This window comes from Panthera onca, chromosome A1, assembly GCF_046562875.1.
Source record: "Panthera onca isolate mPanOnc1 chromosome A1, mPanOnc1 haplotype 2, whole genome shotgun sequence".
Classification (NCBI taxonomy): domain Eukaryota; kingdom Metazoa; phylum Chordata; class Mammalia; order Carnivora; family Felidae; genus Panthera; species Panthera onca.
The window spans coordinates 204,722,197-204,745,086 of record NC_138339.1 but is presented as its reverse complement, the minus strand read 5'-3'; the positions used below and the strand labels follow the sequence as shown (position 1 = coordinate 204,745,086).

At 37.5% G+C, this 22,890-nt stretch overlaps 1 protein-coding gene and 1 long non-coding RNA gene across 6 annotated transcripts in view; one reads left to right on the top strand and one right to left on the bottom strand.

The window, feature by feature from the left end:
• The window catches only part of DIAPH3 (diaphanous related formin 3), a 516,220-nt gene that overhangs the window by 374,918 nt on the left and 118,412 nt on the right, over positions 1-22,890 (bottom strand). For all 5 annotated transcript variants that reach the window (XR_013550080.2, XM_078433000.2, XM_078433008.2 and 2 more), the window contains 2 exons: positions 3,345-3,419; positions 3,188-3,257 (listed from right to left, as the gene is read on the bottom strand). Coding sequence is in view for 4 of the 5 variants with exons in the window: in XM_078433000.2 (XP_078289126.1) it covers positions 3,188-3,257; positions 3,345-3,419 (145 nt within the window). In the remaining variant the exon portion in view is untranslated. The remainder of the gene's footprint in view (positions 1-3,187; positions 3,258-3,344; positions 3,420-22,890) is intronic.
• LOC144612911 (uncharacterized) lies at positions 656-12,039 on the top strand. The gene is made up of 3 exons (XR_013550083.1): positions 656-734; positions 8,058-8,205; positions 11,646-12,039. It is a non-coding gene; the product is annotated as an uncharacterized LOC144612911 (long non-coding RNA).

The window sequence follows — 22,890 nt, the reverse complement described above, 5'->3', positions numbered from 1 at the left end:
TGGATGTCCTTAGCCAACTCCTGCCCGTCTGGAATCAGAGTCCTGTGGCTCCTCCAAATACTCAAAACAACTCATGGTGATTTCCTCCAAGTGATACTAACTACCTTCTCTGTGAAGCCCTCTAGCACTAAACCATTATGCGTAGAGAGCAAAATATGAGCATTCTCTGATTTCAGAATTTTCACTAGCACTTCCTAAACTCCAAGCCTCCACCATCGGCAGTATTCTGACTTTGCTAACATAAAAACATGCCGCGCTCATTTTAAGACTGGAATGAGGCCAGATTACCACCACTGAGCACCTAGAACTAAAGACAGAATTGCCGCCTACTTCATTAAAATTACTCTTGTTCAATTATTTAAAAAACAAAGCAAAGCAAACAAAAACTGTTGACTCTGTGAAAGAAATAATCAACTTACCAGTGCTACCATTTAAAATGCATTAAATGAAGCCTATCAGAACGTTAGAGAGGCGGTGACAAATTTTGGAAGGTCTAAGGTGTCTCTCTACTGAATATCAAGGGGCCACTCTGGTTTCTATGAAAACTCATATGTTCTAAATCGAGGAATAAAGCCAGGTTCCATTTGCTTTCTACTTGAGGCCCATTATTACCTAACAGAGAGAATGTCAAGCCACTGGAAAAGTGTTAGGTAGGGGAAGGTGAAGGCCCTAAATCCTTGTGTACGATACTCAATAGGGCATGAATCCTGATCCTCAATCACTAGCTACCTATGGTGAGTTAATCCCAGTAGCAGAGATAACACTGGGAAGGGGGCTGGCTTCAGGAGCAAAACACCTATGCTGGGGGATGCACACCTTAAAGCAACACACAAAATGTTAACAGACCAAAATGTAGCCCCTGTTCTACTCACCTCTTAAACATATTTAACTTTTCATCATTTTATTGTTTCCCCTAATATTCAAAATCTTTTTCCATTTAGGAAATACTATTTAGTCCAATTTAGTGTTATAAGAAACTCACTTTCATCTGTTACCAGATTTACTCATTAATTACATAATTACCAGTACCTAAGAAGGTACCACTTTTTTTCCCCTCTCAGAGCCTCTATTTTTTTCATTATTCGAGGAACTCTTGTAAAGAGTACACAGTGACATAAATGAAAAACCATCAACAAATCTTGGGGAGGAGGGGGACTTTACCAAAAAAGTATTTCATATATTATTAAGTTTAGAATTCAGAAAATAGAATAATTTCAAGTATCAGCAACTTTTTATTCTTATTAGCACAGATGATAGCCATCAACACAAATGGAAATAGATTCCAGCTCCACAGATACAAACTATAAGCAAAAGCAATCCATTATAAGGGAACACACTGTATCAATCAGAACCTAAATACATAAAGTTGACTCCCTCCCCAGGTCAGTCTGAAGTAGGAAATTGCTTCTGTACACTACCTCATCTCACTTTAATCCTGGTATTCTTCCCAAAATCAAAGAATGATCCACATGCCCCTTTAGTTTAAAAAAATGTTCCCGGATTTTCTCTACTGTCAGCCTTATCATCAGGGAAATTTCCAATTTCTATATTCTCAATTTACAAGGAGCCTCTCTAAAGCAATATTATGTCCTCAGGATAGAAAAATCGCTTTCTTCGTTTACTCTTAAGACATATTGTAAAAAAGAATATGTAGTCTAACTAAAAACTAATTCTCACAGAACAATCCGTTCAAATATAGAATATATGTGAATATGTAACAATATAAAGAGGATTTCTACATCAGATATTCCCCTTGAAAATCATATTAGAGGCGCCTGGGTGGCTCAGTCAGTTGAGCGTCCAACTTTGGCTCAGGCTGTGATCTCACATTTCGTGAGTTCGAGCCCCACAAGGAGCTTGCTGCTGTCAGCTTGTCAGGGCAGATCCCACTTCAGATCCTCTACTCTCTTTCCCTCTTCCCCTCCCCCACTCACACTCTCTCAAAAAACAAAACATTAAAAAAAAGAAAAGAAAAGAAAGAAAATCATATCTGATTGGAGAAGGCAGGGAGGTGAAAAATATCTCATTGTGTAAAAACAGAAATCTCAGCTCAAGAAAATGCTGAAAAATAAATAAGACGTGAAGGATTAAAAAATATTGGGGCACCTAGGTGGCTCAGTCAGTTAAGCATCGAATTGTGGCTCAGGTCATGATCTCACAGCTCCTTAATTAGAGCCCTGCATCAGGCTCTGTGCTGACAGCTCAGGGCCTGGAGCCTGCTTTGGATTCTGTGTCTCCATCTCTCTCTCTGCCCCTTCCCCTCTCATACTCAGTCTCTCCCTCAAAAATAAACATTAGAAAAAAAAGAAAAAAAGGAAAATAGAAGTATTTGCTACATTTAATAGAAAGAAATATGAATGTTAATAACTGAAGTACCAGTACTTAAGTGTGTAAGGCTCTAAAGGCTTATTTTTAAAATGTAAGACAAAATATTAAAAATTTGAAATTAATCAGAAATATACAGGCAGTTTTGCTGTGAAACACAAATCATCCTAACACCACAGGTAAAATTCCTCTCCTGCTGTCTAATGGCAACTAAAACACCGATCATTACTGTACCCATCATGAGGTAGATATGTTTAGATGTTGAAGCTAAAGACATGGCATGTGATAGAGCCAATTTCTGCAATTAACAGTATACAATATTTAAAAATGGGAACACTGTCCGAAAAATCTAACTTCAGTTAGGAGCTTCAAGTGTTCCTTTCTTCTTACGTATCCTCTTCAAATCTGCAAACTCTGCAGACCTGCCATATTGCCTTTGGTTTCAATATTACTTGTATGAAGCATCATTGCTCCATTTTTGGGACCTGCTTCTAATCGTTTCACACCTTTTTACATTAATTTGATTGTAGATTTAAATTTCTAGGCTGTGAAAACTAATTCTTTCCCACTTGATTCTTTGATAATAAATATTACTGCAGATCACGTTCAATTATCATGTATGATTTCAAAGCTTATTTTTGCTATACTTCTGAAAATTGAGAAGGAAGGAGGAAGAGAGAGGGGGGAACAGAAAGGAGGGTAGAAAGGGAGGATCAACCCACCCACAAGGATTTGTACTCAATAGCTTATCAAAGCAGTACATCACTTCAGTGCAAATTCTGTACTACACACAACTCTATTTTATACGAATTCTGTAAGTACCAGTGAAGAACGAATACAATGTAATTACCTATGTACATACCTGTGTATTCATCAAAGCTTTTAGACACTGTATGACTTTATGCTGCTTCTTCTTTACAATTTTTTCTTGTCTGCATTGGCATAAAAAACATCACTGTTGGGATTATCGCTGGACATGCAAATGTAGCTTAATTGAAAATAAAAATGAATATACTTACATTTTGCCACTAATCAGTTTTTCCAAAATGTCCAATAATAATCCAAGCCCCTCATGTCCAAAACTTTCCACCCAACTGATAAACAGGAAAACAAAAAACAAAAAAACAAAGGCAGTTATGCATGGTCAGTATTCTAGTTTAGAATATCACAATGAGATATGCTCACAAATATTTCATATTTGTTATATTCTAATCATAAATACAACATAAGAATATCATGTGCAAAATCATTCATGATACATAATCTTATTTGTGAGAGCAGTGATGGGATAAACCAGACTATGTCCATCACTTCTGTGCTCTGTGTCCAGCAACATTGTGTTGGTAGCTAGAATCTGCCCTGTGGGAAGTAACACAATGCAGAAATCAGCAAATGCTGCCAATCATCCCATCTGCCCCCACCCAGAGAGCTGGCCATTAAACATTTACCCACACACCACTGGATAAGCCTCACTTTAAACTTTTACAAAGAGCAGAAATCGGGCAATATTTAAAGAGGGAAGGGGCGCCTGGGTGGCTCAGTCGCTTAAGAGTCTAACTCTTGGTTTTAGCGCAGGTCATGATCTCGCGGTTCATGAGTTCAAGCACTACACCAGGCTCTGCACTGACAGTGCAGAGCCTGCTTGGGATTCTCTGTCTCCTTCCCTCTCTCTCTCCCTCTCCTGCGCTGGTTCTCACTCTCTCTCAAGATAAAGCACATAAACTTTAAAAAAAAAAAAAAAAAAAAGATTTAAAGAGGGAGAACTCAAATGTATGTATTGAAAAGAAAAGTCTTAGGAAAATTTCTCAAACCACTGAAATGCATCCTAATTTCCTAAGCTTCAAAGTTCAATTAAGAGTTTCATCATTATTTTTAAATGAACATTTTCATCTTGACCAAACCACCTCTTTTCATAAACCCACTGGCATAATCACAGTACACTAATGTAATTAGGACATCACTGCCAATAGACAATTGCTTACCTTGGTTATAGAAAAACTACCTTAATGGGAATTAATACAATTTTTTTTCCAGTGGTGATTTAGAAAGCTTTGAGCAAGAATATCATCTGTTTTTTAAAAAGTAGGGGAAAGAAAATTTTAGGATATATAACTGTGTTTATCTCTTTGTATATGTGTTTGTATGTATGATTGTGTGTGTGTGTGTGTGTGTGGCCTTTGAAAAAATCGAACTTTAAAGACAAAGTTTTGTCCAATAACCAAAAGCAAAATATTATAAACATTAAGAACAAGTTTAAGTCACATACCAAGATATAATACCATTTTCTTAAGACACAATAGAACATTTCCTATGACAATAAGAAAACCAAACACAACATTTTTAAATGAAAACAAATATTGTTTAAAAAAAAATCTTCTTCATTTGTACACTTGTGAATACAGCTTACTCACTTATAAACATTCAGAATTTCTGATTCCTACCACACCAAAAAAAAAAGCTATTTGTCATTTAGATTGGCAGACACTTGTCAACTATTTCACTTGTCTCCTCCCTGTCCAGTCAAAGCCATGGAGTAACTAATTCAAGAATGTACTTAAGCAAGAAACATACTCTGATACCCTCCTAGGAAAAGAAAAGCCTGGAATCACTATTACAGTGAAGGTGAGAAAAAAAAAGTTGAATAGAAGTCAGAGTTTTCAAACCAGGATGCTACTTCAAAAGTGACGAGTTTACTCCCCACTATCAGCAACACCCAGATTACCTGTAGGCATTTCAAATCTCACTTTCATGTTTCATGAAACACCTACAGCATCTGCTTAACTGTTTGCCTTGTTGACATCCTACTCCGTATTTATTCGTATTTCACATGAAGCAGGGAAGCTTGAAATCAAACACATAAAGAGTAACTTGAGAGTTTTACTGGGGCCGACACTGACACACGTGGACAGACTGTATTCATCGTACCCTCCTGTGTTAGTGTCTCCAAGCGGGACTTCCTACTTTGAAGTGAATTTTTAACAATCTGTATATGCAAAAGTATAACCATGGAGACATTCAAAAGCTAACATAAATGATATAGGATTATTCATATGGCTATCCCTTTCAATCATTGTGGAAAATAAAGTCACTATTCCTAAAACTGCCTTATACCAAAATAATTTAAAACTAGGTTAATATAACGAAATAAACTTTGTTTCACTTAATATGCTCATGGTGAAGCCTACTACAGAATTTAGGAAGCTTATCGATCCAAGTAAATCAAGTTAAGTCTTTTGGTCTAATTAATAGAACATAGTTTTGTTTGTTTGTTTGTTTTGTTTTTGTTTTTTTTTTTTTTAATTTATCACCCTTGGGGCACCTGGGTGGCTCAGTCGGTTAAGCGTCCGACTTCGGCTCAGGTCACGATCTCACGGTCCGTGAGTTCGAGCCCCGCATTGGGCTCTGTGCTGACAGCTCAGAGCCTGGAGTCTGCTTCAGATTCTGTGTCTCCCTCTCTCTCTGACCCTCCCCCGTTCATGCTCTGTCTCTCTCTGTCTCAAAAATAAATAAACATTAAAAAAAAAGATAAATAAATAAATAAATAAATAAATAAATAAATTTATCACCCTTAATATAACAGTTATAACCAGAATGCTGTGACCCACAGAAGGTCTCATATTAACTATTTTTGGACCCACTAAATAACTCTTCTGAACTATAGAATATAAGCCATTGCGGTAAAACTTACATTCACTCAAGCATATTATATATGAACTACTTCTCTATAAAATAAACTTAATAAATTAAACGTAAAGAGACATTATACCAAATTACTTTACACTGCAATCTTTTAACTCGTGGTAGAAATTAATTTCTGAATAAAATCGGAGAGAATGGTAATAGCCTAATGAAAGTCAGACTATACATTTCATAAAATACATCAAAAACAAAGTGAGGGGGCAGGGGGAGGAAACAAAGATGCTTGATAACAAAAAAAAATACATATATATAATATTTAAACATAAAAAGCTGGTACTTACTGAAATATTAAAACACAAATTAAGTAAAAACGCTCTCTGTTTTCTTAGAAATTTGCAAGGCCAGCATATTGTTGTACTAACAAGTTGTCACTAACAAACCCATTCTTTCAAAACCTTGGCCCCCACCTCTACTATTTTCAGCATGATTTTTAAAAATAGGGGCAAATATTATTTCTTATCTTTTCTGGAAAAGACGTGCAAGATAAAAAGTGATATTGAGTAGGTAGGCCTGTGGTGCTGACAGAGGTTCATTGAAATCCATAGCTTTTTACAAAAGTAAAAGATTTCTCATCATCAATGTAAGAAGCAACCTGGAAAAAAAAATTATCAACTGATCTATAAATGATCAATCTTTAGGAAACAAAATCTGTTATATTTATTCTGTGCCTGTCAGCATAGTACCATCAGGCATTATGTGGTTTAACTATAAACTGCATTCATGGATGAATAAGCACTGTGCAAATGTTTCTTCCTCATGAATAGAAATGACATAGAGATTAGTATGACATTTGTACGGGGAAAAAATTGCTTAAAAACAGCAAAAAGTAATGTGCTAAGTACTAATTTAACACAAAATCTACCTCTTAAAATTCCGTAACAGGAAATATCAAACTCTTCTTTTTTAATTGCTTCAAGAAAAACTTCTAAGTATATTGCCATTTAGCACTTCCTAGCAGGGGGTTCCATGTAAGAGAAAAAAAGAGGTGAAGAGGTAACAAAAGGAAAAAAAAAAAGAGGGAGAAAGAGAGGTCTCTAGGATTAAATGTCCAAACCATCTTAAAATGTTCAAAGCAGCTTATGCTTTGAAATTCAGTTGTTGCTTCCTGAGACACAGGATGAAATCAAAGGTATGCAAAGTGGTTTCCTAGGTGTTGTTGGCTTTATGAAGCAAATACAGTCATCTCAATGAGCAGAAGAGGCAATAATCAGGTCTCAGATTTACTTCCTGGCCCAAGGACACTATCCATGTATATGTTTCCCACAGACTTAAGTTAGTTATCACCTCTCTTCCCAAATGTGCTCCAAGGAAGGTAAAGATAAATGCATCATAGATTGTCAGAACAAGAATAAACCAACCACGTCGTAAGGGCAACCTTACCAGTCACATACACCTGGAGAATAGGGACCATTTCTAATTTGTCTTTAAATTCCCCAGCACCTGGAATAGACTAAGCGTTCAATAAATGGTTTTAAAATAAAACTGAATCTCCTTCCATTTTTATATATAAGAAAAGAAGACACAGAGAGAGGTTATGGTCACTTAGAAATAGCATCCAGGTCTGCTGATGCCCAGATTCACACCCTTACTTTACATACCTAGAAAAAAAGTACAAAGCAATGACGCTTCCCATGCAGTATCACTGAGCCTGTTCCAACCTTCATGCCAAATACATCAATTCTGATTTCAGAACTGGTACTTATCCATACTGAACCAAGGATGATGAATCTGGAGTCCCTGTCCTTAGCACACTTGAGGACTTGATTGACTGCAGCTCAAAGGGTGATGTTTCATTACTACTCAAACAAGTGTTCATTAACAAAGTCACTCAGCCTTTATGAAGGTCTCACTGTGTGCTTAATACTACAATAGGTATGACAAATACAAAACTGAATAAAACATGTTCTCTGCCCTTGAAAAGATCACAGACTAGTGGTTGAAACAAATGTTGAGCTAAATCATTTCCATAATATAATAAATGCTATAATCATGGTGCTAAGGGAACAGAAGATAACAGTATCTACCTCTCCTAGGAGCAAAGCAACTGATGTCTGACCTGAGTTTTCAAGGTTAAGTCAGAGAAAGAGCTGTTTCTAAGGCACTGGGAATGCATGCAAAGCCATTAAAAGAAATGGTCTGTGCCGAGTTCCAGAAACGGCTGTAGGAGGTAAAACCAAAAAGGTAGGAAGGAGCTTCTGAAAAAAACTCTATACAATGTCATGGGCAATGGGAAGCCATTAGCACATGTGGTAGGCAGAATAATCTCACCCCTGCCCCCACCCCCACCCGGGAGATGGCCACGTCCTAACAGCAGAAACTATGATTATCTGATATAGCAAAAAGAGGAAACAGAAAAGGAAATTCAGGTTACAAATCACAGGATTTTAAAATAGGGAAACGACCCTAAATTACCCAGGTGAGTCCAACCTAATGACCTAATTTACTTAAGTTGAAAGCCTTTCCCTGCGGGATTGGAGAGATGAGGCAGAAGAGAAATGCAAAGCATGAGAAGGGCTCAAAGTTTACAAGCTTAAAGACAGAGAAAGGGGAATAGGAGCCAAGGAGTGTGGGTGGCCTCTAGAAGCTGAGACAACCCTCACATGGCAGCTAGCAAGAAAAAAGGGATGTCAGTCTCAAAACTGCAAGGAATTGAATTTGGCCATTAACTCAATCAAGCAAACATCAAGCACAAAGGATCGCTCTCCATTTATTCAGAACTTCTTGGATTTTCCTCATTATGATTTTGTAGTTTTCAGCATAAAACTGATTGCTAGTGAAAGAATATAACCAACTTTTTTCAGGTGAAAATTTTCCTCTTAATATTGAAGTGTATAGGGCAGTATTATCAATGATATATATGCACACTGCTGTACAACACAGCTCTGAAACTTTTGCATCTTGCAAAATAAAGTCGATTTTTATCTTGAATCCAGCAATGTTGCTGCACCTACTGATTAGTTGTAGTTTTTACAGATTCTTTCAACTTTTCTATGTAAACATGTCATCTACAAAGAAGACAGTTACAGTTCTTCCTTTGGGATTTATACATTTTTGTTTCATTTGTACCTCATCACTATGGCTAGAATGTCCAGCACTGTGTTGAACAAGAGTGGTGAAAGCAAACATCCTTGCCTCATCCCTAGTGTGAGGCGGAAAGTATTCAGCCTTTCACATTTAATGTTAGCTCGAGAATTTTTGTAGATTTAGGTTATCAAATTGAGAAAGTACTCCTCGGTATTAGTTTCCGAGAGTAGCTGTAACAAAGTACCGCGAAATAGAATACGTAGAGGAGAAGTTCATTCTCATAGTTCTGGAGGCTAGAAGCCCAATGTCAGAAGTGCTGGGCTCCCTCTGAGACCATGGGTAGACCCCTTCCTTGCCTCTTCCTAGGTTCCGGTGTTAACGGCTACTCCAGGATTTCCCTACCTCCCATCACATGGCACTGTGTCTCTCTTCTTAAAAGAACATAAATCGGATTAAAAGCCCACTCTATTCCTTTATGACCTCATCTTACTCCATCTGTATTGACCCAATTTTCAAATGAGGTCCCATTCTAAGGCGCCAATTCGGACTTAACATTTTCCTGGGGGACACAATTCAATCCATAATGTCTTTCCTCTTCTGAGAGATTTTATTAGAAGTGTTTAGTTTTTGTCAAATCTTTGCATCTATTGATACGTGATTTTCTTCTTTAGCCCTGTTGATATAGTGCATTTCAGTTAAGATTTTCATGTCTATATTCGTGATGGACATTAGTTTGTAAATCTGGAGTTTGGGGTTTTGATTGTTATTGTCTTTGTTTGGCTTGCTATCAGTATCAGCTTCATAAAATAAATTGTGAATTGTTCCCTGCTCTTGTATTTTCTGGAAAAGGCTGTGTAGAATTGGTATTAATTTTTCTTCAAATCTTTGGTAGAATTCTCCAGTGAAAGCATCTGTACTAGAAGATCTTTTAGGGACTCTTAAAATAGTAATTTAATTTCCTTAATAGCTAGAAGACTAGTCAAATATTCTATTTCATATTGGGTACGTTGTAGTACTTTCTTCTTCAAGAATTAGTCTTTCAAATAAGTTGTCAAATTTGTGTGTTTAAAGTTGTTTGTAGTATTGCCTTATTACCCTATCGACATTGAGTCTGTGGTGGTATTCTGTTTTATTCCTAATACTGGCAATTTGTCTCTTTTCTTCATCAATAATAAAGGTTTATCAGTTTTATTAATCTTCCCAAAGAACTACATCCTGTTTCACCAATTTCCTCTATTGTTATTCTGTTTCCAATTTAATTGATTCTACTCGTTATCATTACCTTATTTATTTTCTATTTTGCTTTTTAGATTAAGGTGAGAACTAAAATTATTTATCGGAGCCCTTTTACTTCTCTAATGTATGTATTTAGTCCTACAGATTCCCTTTCTCAGTACAACTTCAGATGTGTGCCACAAGCTTTGAAATGTATTTTCATTAACTTCAGTGTATCTTTTTATTTTCCTTGAGACTTCCTCTTTGACTCAAGGATTATATACAAGTATGTTGTCTGCTTTCCAAATGTTTGGATATCTTCCTGTTATCTTTGTTATTGATTTCTAGTTTGAGTCTTTTGGTAGAAGAACACATTTGGTATGGTTTCAATTCTTTTAAATTTGATGAGGTTTGCTCTGTGGCTCAGGATACGGTCTAACTTGGTACATGTTCTAAGAAGAGAATGTGTATTCTGCTATTAACTGAAATGTTCTATACTATGCATTATGTACTTTTACTTAATAGTAGTGTTGAGTTCTTATATCTTTAGTGATTTTCTGCCTAGGTGTTCTATTGATTATTGACTGAGTTGTGAAGTCTCCAAATCTAATTGTGGATTTATCTATTCCCTTCAGTTCTAGTATTTTTGCTTCATATATTGTGGACATCTGTAGCCTGATATGTATACTTAGGATGGGTCTTTTGGTGGATTGACTCTTAAAAATCAATCTTTTTCTTTACTCTGAGATCTAAATGATTGGATATTAAAACAGCCACAACTGCCTTTTGATTAATGTTTGCATAATATGTCTTATTATCATTTCACTTTCCATCTGTCTATATCAATATATTTGAAGTGAATTTCTGATAGAAAGCATATAATCAGGTGATGTTTTTTAATCTACTCTGCCAGTCTCCTTTAATTAGCATAACCATTTACACATAATGTAATATTGACATGTTAAGCTCTAGTACTTATTTTTTGGATCTTGTTCATTCTGTTTGTTCATTTTCTTTTGCCTGCCTTCCTGTGGTTTACTTGAAACTATTTTAGAATTCCATTTTGATTTATTTATTGTATTTTTTATTTATAGCTCCTACAGCTTTTTAGAGGTTGCTCTAGGTACATCAGAATATATCAAAGCTTATTGGCATCATCGTCTCACACGCTTGTGCGAATGGTAGAAGTCTTCCATCCCGTTATGAATCGAATAGTATCCCTCCAATTCATACATACAGGCCCACACCCACAATGTGATAATATTTGGAGATAAGGCCTTCACAGAGATAATTAAGGTTAAGGGACATCACAAGGATAGGGCCCTAATCCAGTATGACGAATGTCCTCGTAAGAGGAAGACACCAGGATTTCACACCCACAGAGGAAAGGCCATGCGAAGACACTACAAGACAGCAGCCACCTGCAAGCCAAAGAAAGAGGCCACAGAAGAAACCAACCCTGAGGGCACCTGACCATGACCTTAAGGCTTCCAGCCTCTGGAATACTGAGAAATTTCTGTTTAAGCCACCCAGGTTGCAGCCTTTTTATTATGGCACCCCAAGCTAACACATCTCCCTTTATGCACTTTACCCTCCCCATTTAGAGTATCATTGTTATAAGTGCTTCCTCTATGTACAGTGAGAACCTCATCAGACAGATAGAAGTTTTGCTTCTACCAAACATAATTTAGAAAATTCAAGGACAGTACACTTACATTTTTATTTACACTGTACACTTTCTCTTCCCAGTATTTCAAGGATGCCTTCTTGTATTTCTTTTATTATTATTATTATTTTCTTATTCTTTTTCTTATTATTCTTTTATTATTTTTCTGTTTAGAAAATATCATTAGCTATTCTTTTAAGGCCAAAAATTCCCTTTGTTTTCTTTCATCTCAGCATCTCTTGATTTTGCCTTCATTCCTGAAGGATACATTCACAGCACGCAAGATTCGGAGCTGGCTGCTCTTGGCTTTCTTCATTTAAAAACTGTTTCTACCACATGCTTTGGGCCTCCATAGTTTCTGAAGAGAAATCCAGTGTCATGCCATTGGTTTTCTCCATAACCAAAGTGGCATCTCGGGTTGCTTTCAAGAATTTTTACTGTTTTCAGTTGTCAGAAGTTTGACTATGGAAGGTCCTAACGTGAGTTTCTCTGGGTTCACCCTATTTGCAGTTTCACTAGGTTTCTTGAATCTGTAGGTTTAGGTCTTTTGCCAAACTTGGGAAATATTTAGCCATTATTTCTTCACGTAACTTTGCTATCCTCCCACCTCTCAGATCCTCCTAGGATTTGGATAACAAAATGTTAAATCTTTTATTATAGTGCCACAGTTGCCGGAGGCTCTGTTTTGGTTTTGTTTTTCATTTCCTCTCTGTTCAGATTGGGTATTTTCTATTATTCTATACTGCAGTTCACCAATTCTTTCCTCTCATCCTCGCATTTTGTTGTTGTGCCCCTCCAGTAAGTTTTTCATTTCAGTTATTGTAGTCTTCAATTCCAAAATTTCTATTTGATCTTTTAAAAAGAATAAAGTTTCTTCTATTTCTTTACGGAGACTATTTTTTTTTTTCTTTCAGCATATTCATACTTGCTCATTAAAACATCTTTAGGATGGCTCCTTTGAACATCTTTATTAGAATGTCCAAATATCTCTGACAACTCATTGTTGTCGTCTATTAGTAAAGGTCTCTTTGCACTCAGTTTGAAACCTTCCTCCTTTTTATTTTGACAGGTTTTCTATATTGAAACCTGGAAACAGGTTATTATGTTATGATACTTCGGATTTTATTTCAACCTCTTGTTTTTTTAGCTGGCTTCCTATGATACAGCTCAGGTGGAGGAAGGAGGACAGGCATCCCCTCAATACCGCCAGGTGAACACACGAGTCCGTGCTCTCCAATTGGCCTCTGCTGATACCTCAGAAAGAGGCTTCTTGTTATTGCTGGACATGGATGGGTGTCTGAGCTCCCCACCTAGCCTCCATGGTACCTCCCTGGCAGGGAGAAGTAGGACTGCCTTGTTATGCTCACGTAACCCCCATTAGAACCAATGGGAGGGGAGGTGTGTTTCCAAATCTGTTTTTGCCAGGTGTACCTATTACTGTAATTAATTTAATAAAAATTACATAAACAGACAAATCACTGCCAAAGAAGCTGCTATTTCTATGAAAACCAAGCCTAATGCTTTGAAAAAGTTTTTTTAAATGGCATTTTAAAAAATGCCAGAGAAGTAGACATGAACACAAGTGTTTACTATTGAGAGACATCAAAAAGACTTTACAAAAGAATTCTGTATACTTTATAAGAGCCTCTACATTTCTGTTCCACCTTAAAATACCAATATGAGGAAGAGAGTGCATCATGGATGTGGTTTGTATAATCATCTATTTCTACTCAGAAGTAGAGTAGGTGCTACTCTGACCTCCTCATCAAAAGTATAGAGGAAAAAAAAAATGTTCAATCTTTTGAATCCAAAGAATGTTTAGGACATATGTAAATCATTTATCATTCCCTGTGTTAGCCCTAGAAACCAATAGCATCAAACAAAAGGACTTCTTCAGTAGACACACACACACTTCCATATAGTGCCTTTTTAAGTAGGTGATATTACACATTTGTTTCTTCATTTTGCTTGTGTTTTATCTATTTTCTTATAATGAACTCCTACTTTTTGTAGTAAGAAAAATTTTTAATTACCTCCAAGAATAATCTTACATAAACACCTAGGGAAACACAAAGTTATTTTGCTCAAAATCAATATAAGAAACATCCTGAAAGGGGGAAAAAAATATCACTGGTCACATGTGACAAAGTAACGAATTTTATACCTTAACCTTAGAAGGTCAGCTTTAATACTGTGTAATATGCAAATCCAATTTACATTCCTCGGTCAGAGTAATATATCACCAATGCTGAATATAATTATAGCTTATTTTAGCTTTCATTTTCACCTACTCTTAGCAAGGTGACTATATACTTACAATGAACCGGCAGGGGGCGGGGCGGGGGGGGGGGGGAGTAGAGGAGCACAAAGCAATTAACATGCCCTATAGGACAAAACAAACATACACCTCCATCCCAACTGATGGGCATCCACAAAAATTACACTAAATTATACAGGGAATGCAGTAACTAAATAATGATCTGATTTAAAAATCTACCAAAATTCAAAATGCAAACATTAATACATATATTTTCTAAGAACTGACTTTTAAAGAAATTATATATTTAAAACCAGTCACTTATTCTCACTTCTAATATTAGATGAGACAGTAGAATAACAAACTAAGTAGTCTATTCTCTTAGTTACTTTCTAGCAGTAACATATTGAAAGGTATAAACTATCTAGAAAAAGTAGTCCAAATAGCACAAAAAGAAAACCAGATGAACTGCAGTGATGTAACACAAATCACCAATAAGAAACATGAGCTCTTGATCTTTAAGTGAAAAGACAGTAAAAGAACTATAGAGTTGAAATAACATATACTGGCATGTGCTCTAATCAAAACTTTAGTCCACTATTAAAAGAAACATTGCAGAAAAAAAAAATCTTTTGGAAAGTATTAAATAGGAGTAAAGGAGTTTCTTGGTATCAAATCAAAATATCATTACTTCAGGAAAGCATTAATGAATTTTTCATCTTAAACAGACTAATTTGACAACCAATATGCGAGGGGGGAAAGAACCCATTATAGTGCAGGTCTTCCACCATCTGTTTTCACCCGAAGTACTTGCTACTATTGCCCAATACTAGTCCCATAAACTTCATTATTAAGTCTATCATCTGCTCCTCATTCTGTCAAGTTCATTACTACCTTCACTCATAATGCTCCCCTCCACAGAGCTGCCTCTTCAGTTACAAACGAAACTATTTCACCTTTCAAGAGCCAATGCAAGTTTCTGTCTTCTTTGAACTCTAGTTCATCTAAGTTTCTCCATTTGCTTACTGGGTCTTACCCACTTGGCCCCAGATCTCTCTCCAGTTACTGTCCGTTTCTTTTTTACAGCATAATGTCTCAATTGCCTCTGAAGAATGGTTAGTACAAGAAGTACTTCTTCACCATCCATTCTTTACCATCCATTTATTCCATCTCACTTCATCTGGCTTCTGCCACCCAGACTCCACAAAACTGCTTTCCTCGAAGGTCACCAAGAACGCTCCTCTTGCTCATTCTGGCAGTAACATCTTGCCCCAGGTCTCAGGAGCATTCATGTGGTTTGCCACTTGACCCTACTGAAACTCTCTTCCTCTCTTAGGCTCAGGAAACCAGCCTTTCTGGGTTCTCCTCCTCCCAAATGACCACTGTTCAGTCTGTTTTTCTGGTTTCTCTAGCCTTTCTAGACCATGGATAACTGCTGGAGTTCCCCAGGGCTTCTACTGAGTGTTTTACTGTATCTTCCTTCCTTCCTTCCTTCCTTCCTTCCTTCCTTCCTTCCTTCCCTCCTTCCTTCCTTCCTTTTCTTTCTCTCTCTCTCTCCCCCCCCTGCACCCCCCACCTGGACTCTCAACTATTCTCAGTGCTTTATGTACAGTCTACATATCAACAGTAGGTAGGCATCTCCACATGTCTCCACTGAGCTCCAGACTCCATTATCCAGCTGCTTGCTTGTTCATATCTCCAACTGTGAAACTCAAACATATCAAACTTAACGTGGTTAAAACAAACATTTTTGTTTTCCACAAAATGTATGAAACAAGTAAAAAAACCATCTTCCTCTATCGCTGTTAATGGCACTACTTTCGTCAGGTCACAAAATCTAGATGTCATTATTGATTCCTCCACTTCAGTCACACACCACAGCCGATCTGTCAACAGGTCCTACAGTTTGTACCTCCAGTTTATCTGCAAAACCCACCCTCTCATCGCCCCACCACTACTACAGTCCTCATCCAAGCCATGCTCATCACTCCTGTGACTAGGCCATAGCCTCCTTTCTGATCTCCCTGTCCACTCTATCCTCCCTTCAGTACACTGTCCCCAAAGCAGTTCCTTTTAAAAGGTAAACTTAGAAATACGTGATTTCCATGGGGTGCCTGGTGGCTCTGACAGCTCAGAACCTGGAGCCTGCTGCGGATTCTGTGTCTCCCTCTCTTCCTGTCTCTCTCTGTCTCTCTCTCTTTCAAAAATAATTGAACGTAAGAAATACGTCATTTGCCATGTAAATCTCGTTAACAGCCTCATACTTATTTAAAAAAATCTTATGTCTCCCCCCAAGTCACCCTTAAGGTCTCTCATGACCTGGCCACTGTCCACCTCTCTGATGGCTCCATGGCCTCTGGGATTCGACTCCCTCCCTCCACTCTCCTGCCACTCTCCACTTTCCTCACCTCAGGGTCTCTGCTGCCCGAGAGGTGCTTCCTGGCCCTGAAGCAAAGCCTAAGCTTCTCTTAACTAATTCCCTGTCTTCTTAGTCTCTTAATCTTTACTACCTCAAAGACTTCCGCTGACGAGCTTGTATCTAAAAGTGCTCTATGCACTATTCTCAGTCCCTGATTTTTTCTTAACTGAACTGGTATCTTCTGTTATATATTTTCTAGGTCTCACCCCTAGATGCCTCATTCCCGTGATACCTAGCACAGCACCTGAGAATTCTGGTTGCATGAGTAGATTAACTAATACATCCTCTGCCGTACTCTAGTGGCATTTTATCCATACTACACACTTAAAGAGCTGGTGGTATCACTTACTCTATGTGTTCAACGTTTCTCTCCAAATGTGATCTCAGCAAGCTGAAGCCAGGGAGAAGCCTTTACACCTCTATGAGTTTTCCAACAGAGAGGCGCGTGAAGAAACTCAAACCACCGGACCCCCTACCCTAAAAACTGACTGGTGGCAGCTCATGCATTTCATATTATTTCATGTTTTAACTTCCCTATTCTCTTTTCATTATTCAACTCCATTTAACATGCACCCTGATCTTCCGAGTCCATGTGACAGTTCCTCAACAACAATTAATTAATTAATAATATTCTGGGCTCCTCCTCAGAATGCCACACCACAGCAGAGATGCCTTATCTTCAGACTCAAGAATGCAAAGGCTCAAAACAAGTGCACAAAGAATATCATCACAAGACTTGATCTCAAATTATTGTCCAAAAGAGCAGCCTCTAGTGACATGCGAATTTAAGCTTAAATTGCATTTCTTAGTCACATTAAGCATGCTTCAAGTGCTCAACAGTCATGTTTTGAATACTGAAAAGCACAGACCAAGAACATTTGCTGTACAAAGTTCTACTGAACTTCTGCTCAAATGAGCCTACTTTCTCTCTAGCTCTGTAGAGGCAGTCCAAGTGACCTCAGTGGATCTAACCCTAATGTGTTTATCTTTTATGAATGTTAACATATGAAAGATGTTTAACGTATGAAAACTTAGAAGACTATGAGTTTCTTACATTTATTGATTGTCCCATAACAAAAGACCTAGAAATCCATGGCCAATATGGATGATAAAATTCAGTTTTATTTCACAAGTTTTTCTGAATCATAAAAATTAAAATTTCCTTCTATTGCCAATATATTTCACCTATGTATTTAGGCCTTATGTAGACAGCTGACCTTTGAACACTGTGGGTGTTAGGGGTGCCAATTCCCCCCGACACAGTGGAAAATCCAGTATAATAAACATTTGATGCCCCAAAAATTTAGTTCCTAATAGCCCACAGTTGGCCAGAAGTCTTACCAATAACATAACCAGCTAATTAACACATACGTTGTATATGTGTTATACAGTGTATTTATTCTTACTATAAAGTAAGCTTTACAAAATGGTGAGAAATTCTAAGAGAAAATATATTTGCAGGACGGTACTGTATTAATAAAAATAATTCAAATGTGTGTTGTTCAAAGGTCAACTGTAGTTATGTACTTTTTTAGGTATAGAGACAGCGAGGAATACCAAGACAAAAATCATATTTTAAGTTCTTTGCTTAACTCACCAAGCAATACTTTTAAAACGTTGGTAACGAGGCCAAAAAATTAGTCTCAGGAAGAAACTACACAGACCCTTCATATGTAGGCTACTAAATAATAGGGGGGTTTAGGGTCTGCAATGCAATAATTTTTCCACTGAAGACATTCATCTTCGCCAAAGAAACCAAAGTATTCATTAAATAACATGATGCTGGTAACGGTTACAAATGTGAACATATAAGGCTTACGTTCTCTGAGGACACAGACAAAGCAACTGAAAGGCAAAGTTTCTTGTATTTCACTTCTACGGTCAGGAGAAGCTGTACACGTTTAAGAGCAGCACTTTTCCCAAATTGTTATAACACTATCTTCTGTTGTCTTTTAAACAGTAATCTAATCTTTTCCCATAATTAGTTTTCAGTCACAATTCTTTCTCTTATGCCTGAATATCAAACTACTCTATTTTAAAAAGGAAGATTTGAGACCCTGTGTTAATTGTGACAGACTTTACATATGAATTTTTGAAAATTAATCTTCACTATTCAAACAGCAATTTATATTTTATTTTAAATAGACTAGGAGATATATATTATCAAGTAGATGGGGAGGATTTTACTTCTAGGGCCTTTCAGGTCAAGTATAAATTGAGCTACACAGCTGTTATTCATCGTGTACAGAAAATACATATTTCTCAGTTAAAAGCAATTACTATATTTCCAATGCACTGTACTTTTATTGTTAACCTTGCATTCAAAGTCAAAGCTTTTCAGACACAGATAGAGTTAACTTTGAAACCAAATAATTATGACATATTTTAAAACAGCTATAAGCCAAAACCAAACTGTAGTATGAATGACAATACACAAAGGACGAAGTCTCCCGCCAGCGGGGAACATGAAGTCTTCTCGGAGATTTCTCAGAGAAATTACTCCAGCTTTGGTAGGACTGGGAAAGCAGTGGAAAGTATTGGCATGCCCTTTAAAATATCAGGTTAGTACTCATTTATAAACATTAATATTTTCTTTCAGGGCATTTTGCATTAATATTTCATTCTTTTAAAACACTTTGGAAAGGACTTCAAAATGACCTAAAATTAGAGGGCATTTTCAACAAATATTTCTTTAATAAGCAATATTAAGAGTCATAAAAGTAATGGATACTGAATGTTAATTTAGACATAAATAATACAAGGTATATCCTAAGATATATGGTATCGTCTAAATACAGAAATAAAGAATATTAACATCTTACCTAGACTTGGTGACTTTCTATTGAAAACAACCTAGAAAAAATGCTTTGTAGAGGTAAAAGTACATCTCCCTGAGAAAAGTTCTGTAAAATAAACATGAATCCAATGGGTATTTTTAGCATACCAAAGGGGATGTTCCTGTGACTTTCACGATGTGCCATATTGCCGATTCCCTCATCCTAGCTACAGGCAGTCACACTGAAGGCTGTCGTGGACCACACCTTTTGCACTGCCTGTCAGACACACCCCTCCTCTCCGTTTCTACCCCTTAACAGCTGGTGCAAAGCCCATTCCCTTTGCCTTATCCAAGACAGAACTCCCCGCTAAAGGCAGCCTCTCATGGATCGCTCGTTTCTTTTTGGGATTCTCTTGATACAAATGCTCACTCATCCTTGGAGGTTTTAAAAATCTTTTAATCTTTCAGACTTCAAGTCCTTTATATTTTCCCATAGTCCTGAACTTAACTTTGAGGATATAATCGTCATGCAGTATTTATGTCCAAGAAGCAAGCAGCTAACCAGAAGAACCAAGGTGTTTAAGCAGCAATGTCTAATAGAATTTTTTTTACGGTGACATAAATGGTTTCTGTGTGCGGTTCAATTTGCTAGCCACTAGCCACAAGTGCCTCTTGAGCACCTGAAATGCTTACCCCCACCCCGGCTTCATTAGTTTAAATAACCACAAGGACCTAGTGGCTACCTTATTAAAACAGCACAGGAAGGAAAACAGAACCATCTGTATTACGTGGCCTCCTGGCATCACTAGAGGAGGGGGGAAAAAAAAAGGAAAGACAAGACAGAAGAAATAGAAGAATGTAGACCACCCAGGAAAATCTTTACCCTTCCTGCCCACTTGAGAAACTACCACTATTAATAACACCATACACCTATACATATTGTTAATTCCCAAACTTTTTTCTAAGGCTTATTTTTAAAAAGAAATTTTGTATCTCATGTCTTATTTTAAAATTCTAAAACATGTCAGGCAATAAAAATAAACTGAAGCATATTAGTGAGAACATTTACTATCCTCCTCCTCTCGGTTCTACTAAAGAGGCCTTCTCCTATGTTCCCCAGAAAAGAATATTAGGGATTACTTCCAGTCACTCCCTCCATCTCATTATTTGGAGATTTCCCCACCACCCCTCCCCCCCCCCCATTCACCACCACCCAGAAGGACTGATTTATCAAATTAGAGAAAGTGGGGAAGGGATCCTGACCCTGGCCTACAGTTGTCTATTCTTTCTACTGAGGAGAGTGTGGGAAGTTTGATTCACTGGGATGAAGTACATTTCACCTTCAAAAGTCCCAGTTGTGCTCTGCAACTTGGCCTTTCCAGGAGTCCAGAGGTTATTCCTAAGCTCACTTCTGTTATCTACTTTAACATGTTCAGAACTCAAGGGCAAAAAGGGATGTATCCGCATCTCTTCAAAACCAGTCATTTGCATGTTTCTGTGTGAAACAGGACAGCTGTTAGAGAAAATAAAATAAAGAGTAAAAGGTCTCTTTTTTAATCTAATTGAGGGATAAGTACTAAACAGAAAAAGAAGATCTTTGGGAGGCAAAGTAAAAGTGAGGTATTGAGAAAGTATTGAAGTCAATGTGGGAGCTGAGCTAGTGACAATTTATTTATCTGGACTAAACGGACAATCTTCAAATAGAAGTAAGTTTCAACAAATCCAGAGCAGGACAGCCCTTTGTATTCTTAGAAAGTTTATGCCCAGATCCAAGTCCTGTAGCATATCATGAAAATACTTATTTTTATCTCCTAGTAGTAAGATAAATGAAACTAAAACCTGGAAGAAATGAGAATTTAACACTTACTGACCTATTCTCTGCCCCACTAAATAATGTACAGATGCTTGACCCCTTTCTTCTCCTTCCCCTTCTTCCCTTTCTGCTGTTCTGATCTAGTTTCAAAGGGGCTCATTTTGTAGGCTCAATGCCGGCCAGCCCCCGTTAGCTTCATGAACAGAGTTCTCGTCCTCCCCCTCCAGCCCAGGGGTGGAGCAACTTCTCACTGCTGCCAATCAGGTCCTCACTTCTTCTTATGTGGTTTCTCAGTCTTTCCATCAGTTATTTAACCTATTTCTGGTATTAACTTCTTTAAAAAAAAAAAAAAAAATTACAGCGTGCTCTCTGGTGTCTGTCTTCCCGCTAGGACTCTGACAACATATATACTACATACATATATATGCACATATGTATGTACAGTTTCATTCTGATTCCTCCCCATCTCCTTCCTAGGAAAGGATCTTTGCTAAGACTGACAAAAGCAATAGCGACTCCTCTAGGATCATAATGCAGTATAATTAAACTTTAGGAAGAGGTCCATCTGGGTAAAAGTTTGACCTGTAGATATTTCGGTTTGGGTGCTTTGAAAAGGCTGTACACCCCCTCCCACCACATGTCATTTAGATCCACTGACTAAAATTAGGGGTTCTGCAGACAGGAGAGAAGGATGAAGGCCTGGGGGGCTGGACACTAAGTCGTCCTCGCTCAAGGCATACCCTATCTCTCATCATAGTCACTGTCCCTTCCCCCAACCCAGGGACAGACACAGGGTGTAGGAAACGCAGACTTTTTACCCAAGTGGGTAAATTTACTCCTGCCATGAATTTCTAGGATGTTTTTTGAGGAGTATTATCACGTTCCACAAATCTCTAATGCCAAACCATGATTTTCAAAAAGATATAAACATCGCTTCACCCAGATAAAGTCAACAATGTCAAATATTTATTTACTACATTAATGTGGGAACCAGCAAGATGGTGAGGCTGGTTCAAAAAGAACTAGAAAAATCAAAGGATTTTAAGGTGCCTTAAAGGATAGAAGAATGCTAATTGAAATGCAAGACTGATATCCTGCAGAGTAATAAAACCATAACTTCTAGAGTTCAACTTTTTAATATATAATTTTATTTATTTACTTTGAGATAGAGACAGCACAAGCAGGGAAGGGGCAGAGAGACAGGGAGGGAAAGAATTCCAAGCAGGTTCTGCACTGTCAGCACAGAGCCCAACACAGGGCTCAATCCCACAAACCATGAGATCATGACCTGAGCTGAAATCAAAAGTTGGATGCTTAACCAACTTAGCTACCCAGGCTCTCCTCTAGAGCTCATCTTGGTGGGGGGGGGGGGGGGGGGGGTTATGAAGCAAAACCAAAAAACACTTAACAGGAATTCACCACTAACCAACTGGTCTGACAAATAAATGACAGAAAGGAGGAAGCCCTCTACTTGTCTGTTTATATCCTTCTGAGAAATTGGGATTTGGGGCGCAAAACTTTAATACTTGTTTTTCTTGTATTAAAATAGCGATCTGCAACAATTCTACCAAAAACCGTCACTGAAACAAGATTTTAAAGTTGTATCTGTGGTAACAAGAAAGTAAAGTATCCTTAAAAGAAAAATTTAAAGAGAGAGAAAGAGGAATTCAGAGAGGTAAGCCAGCCTTGAGCCCCA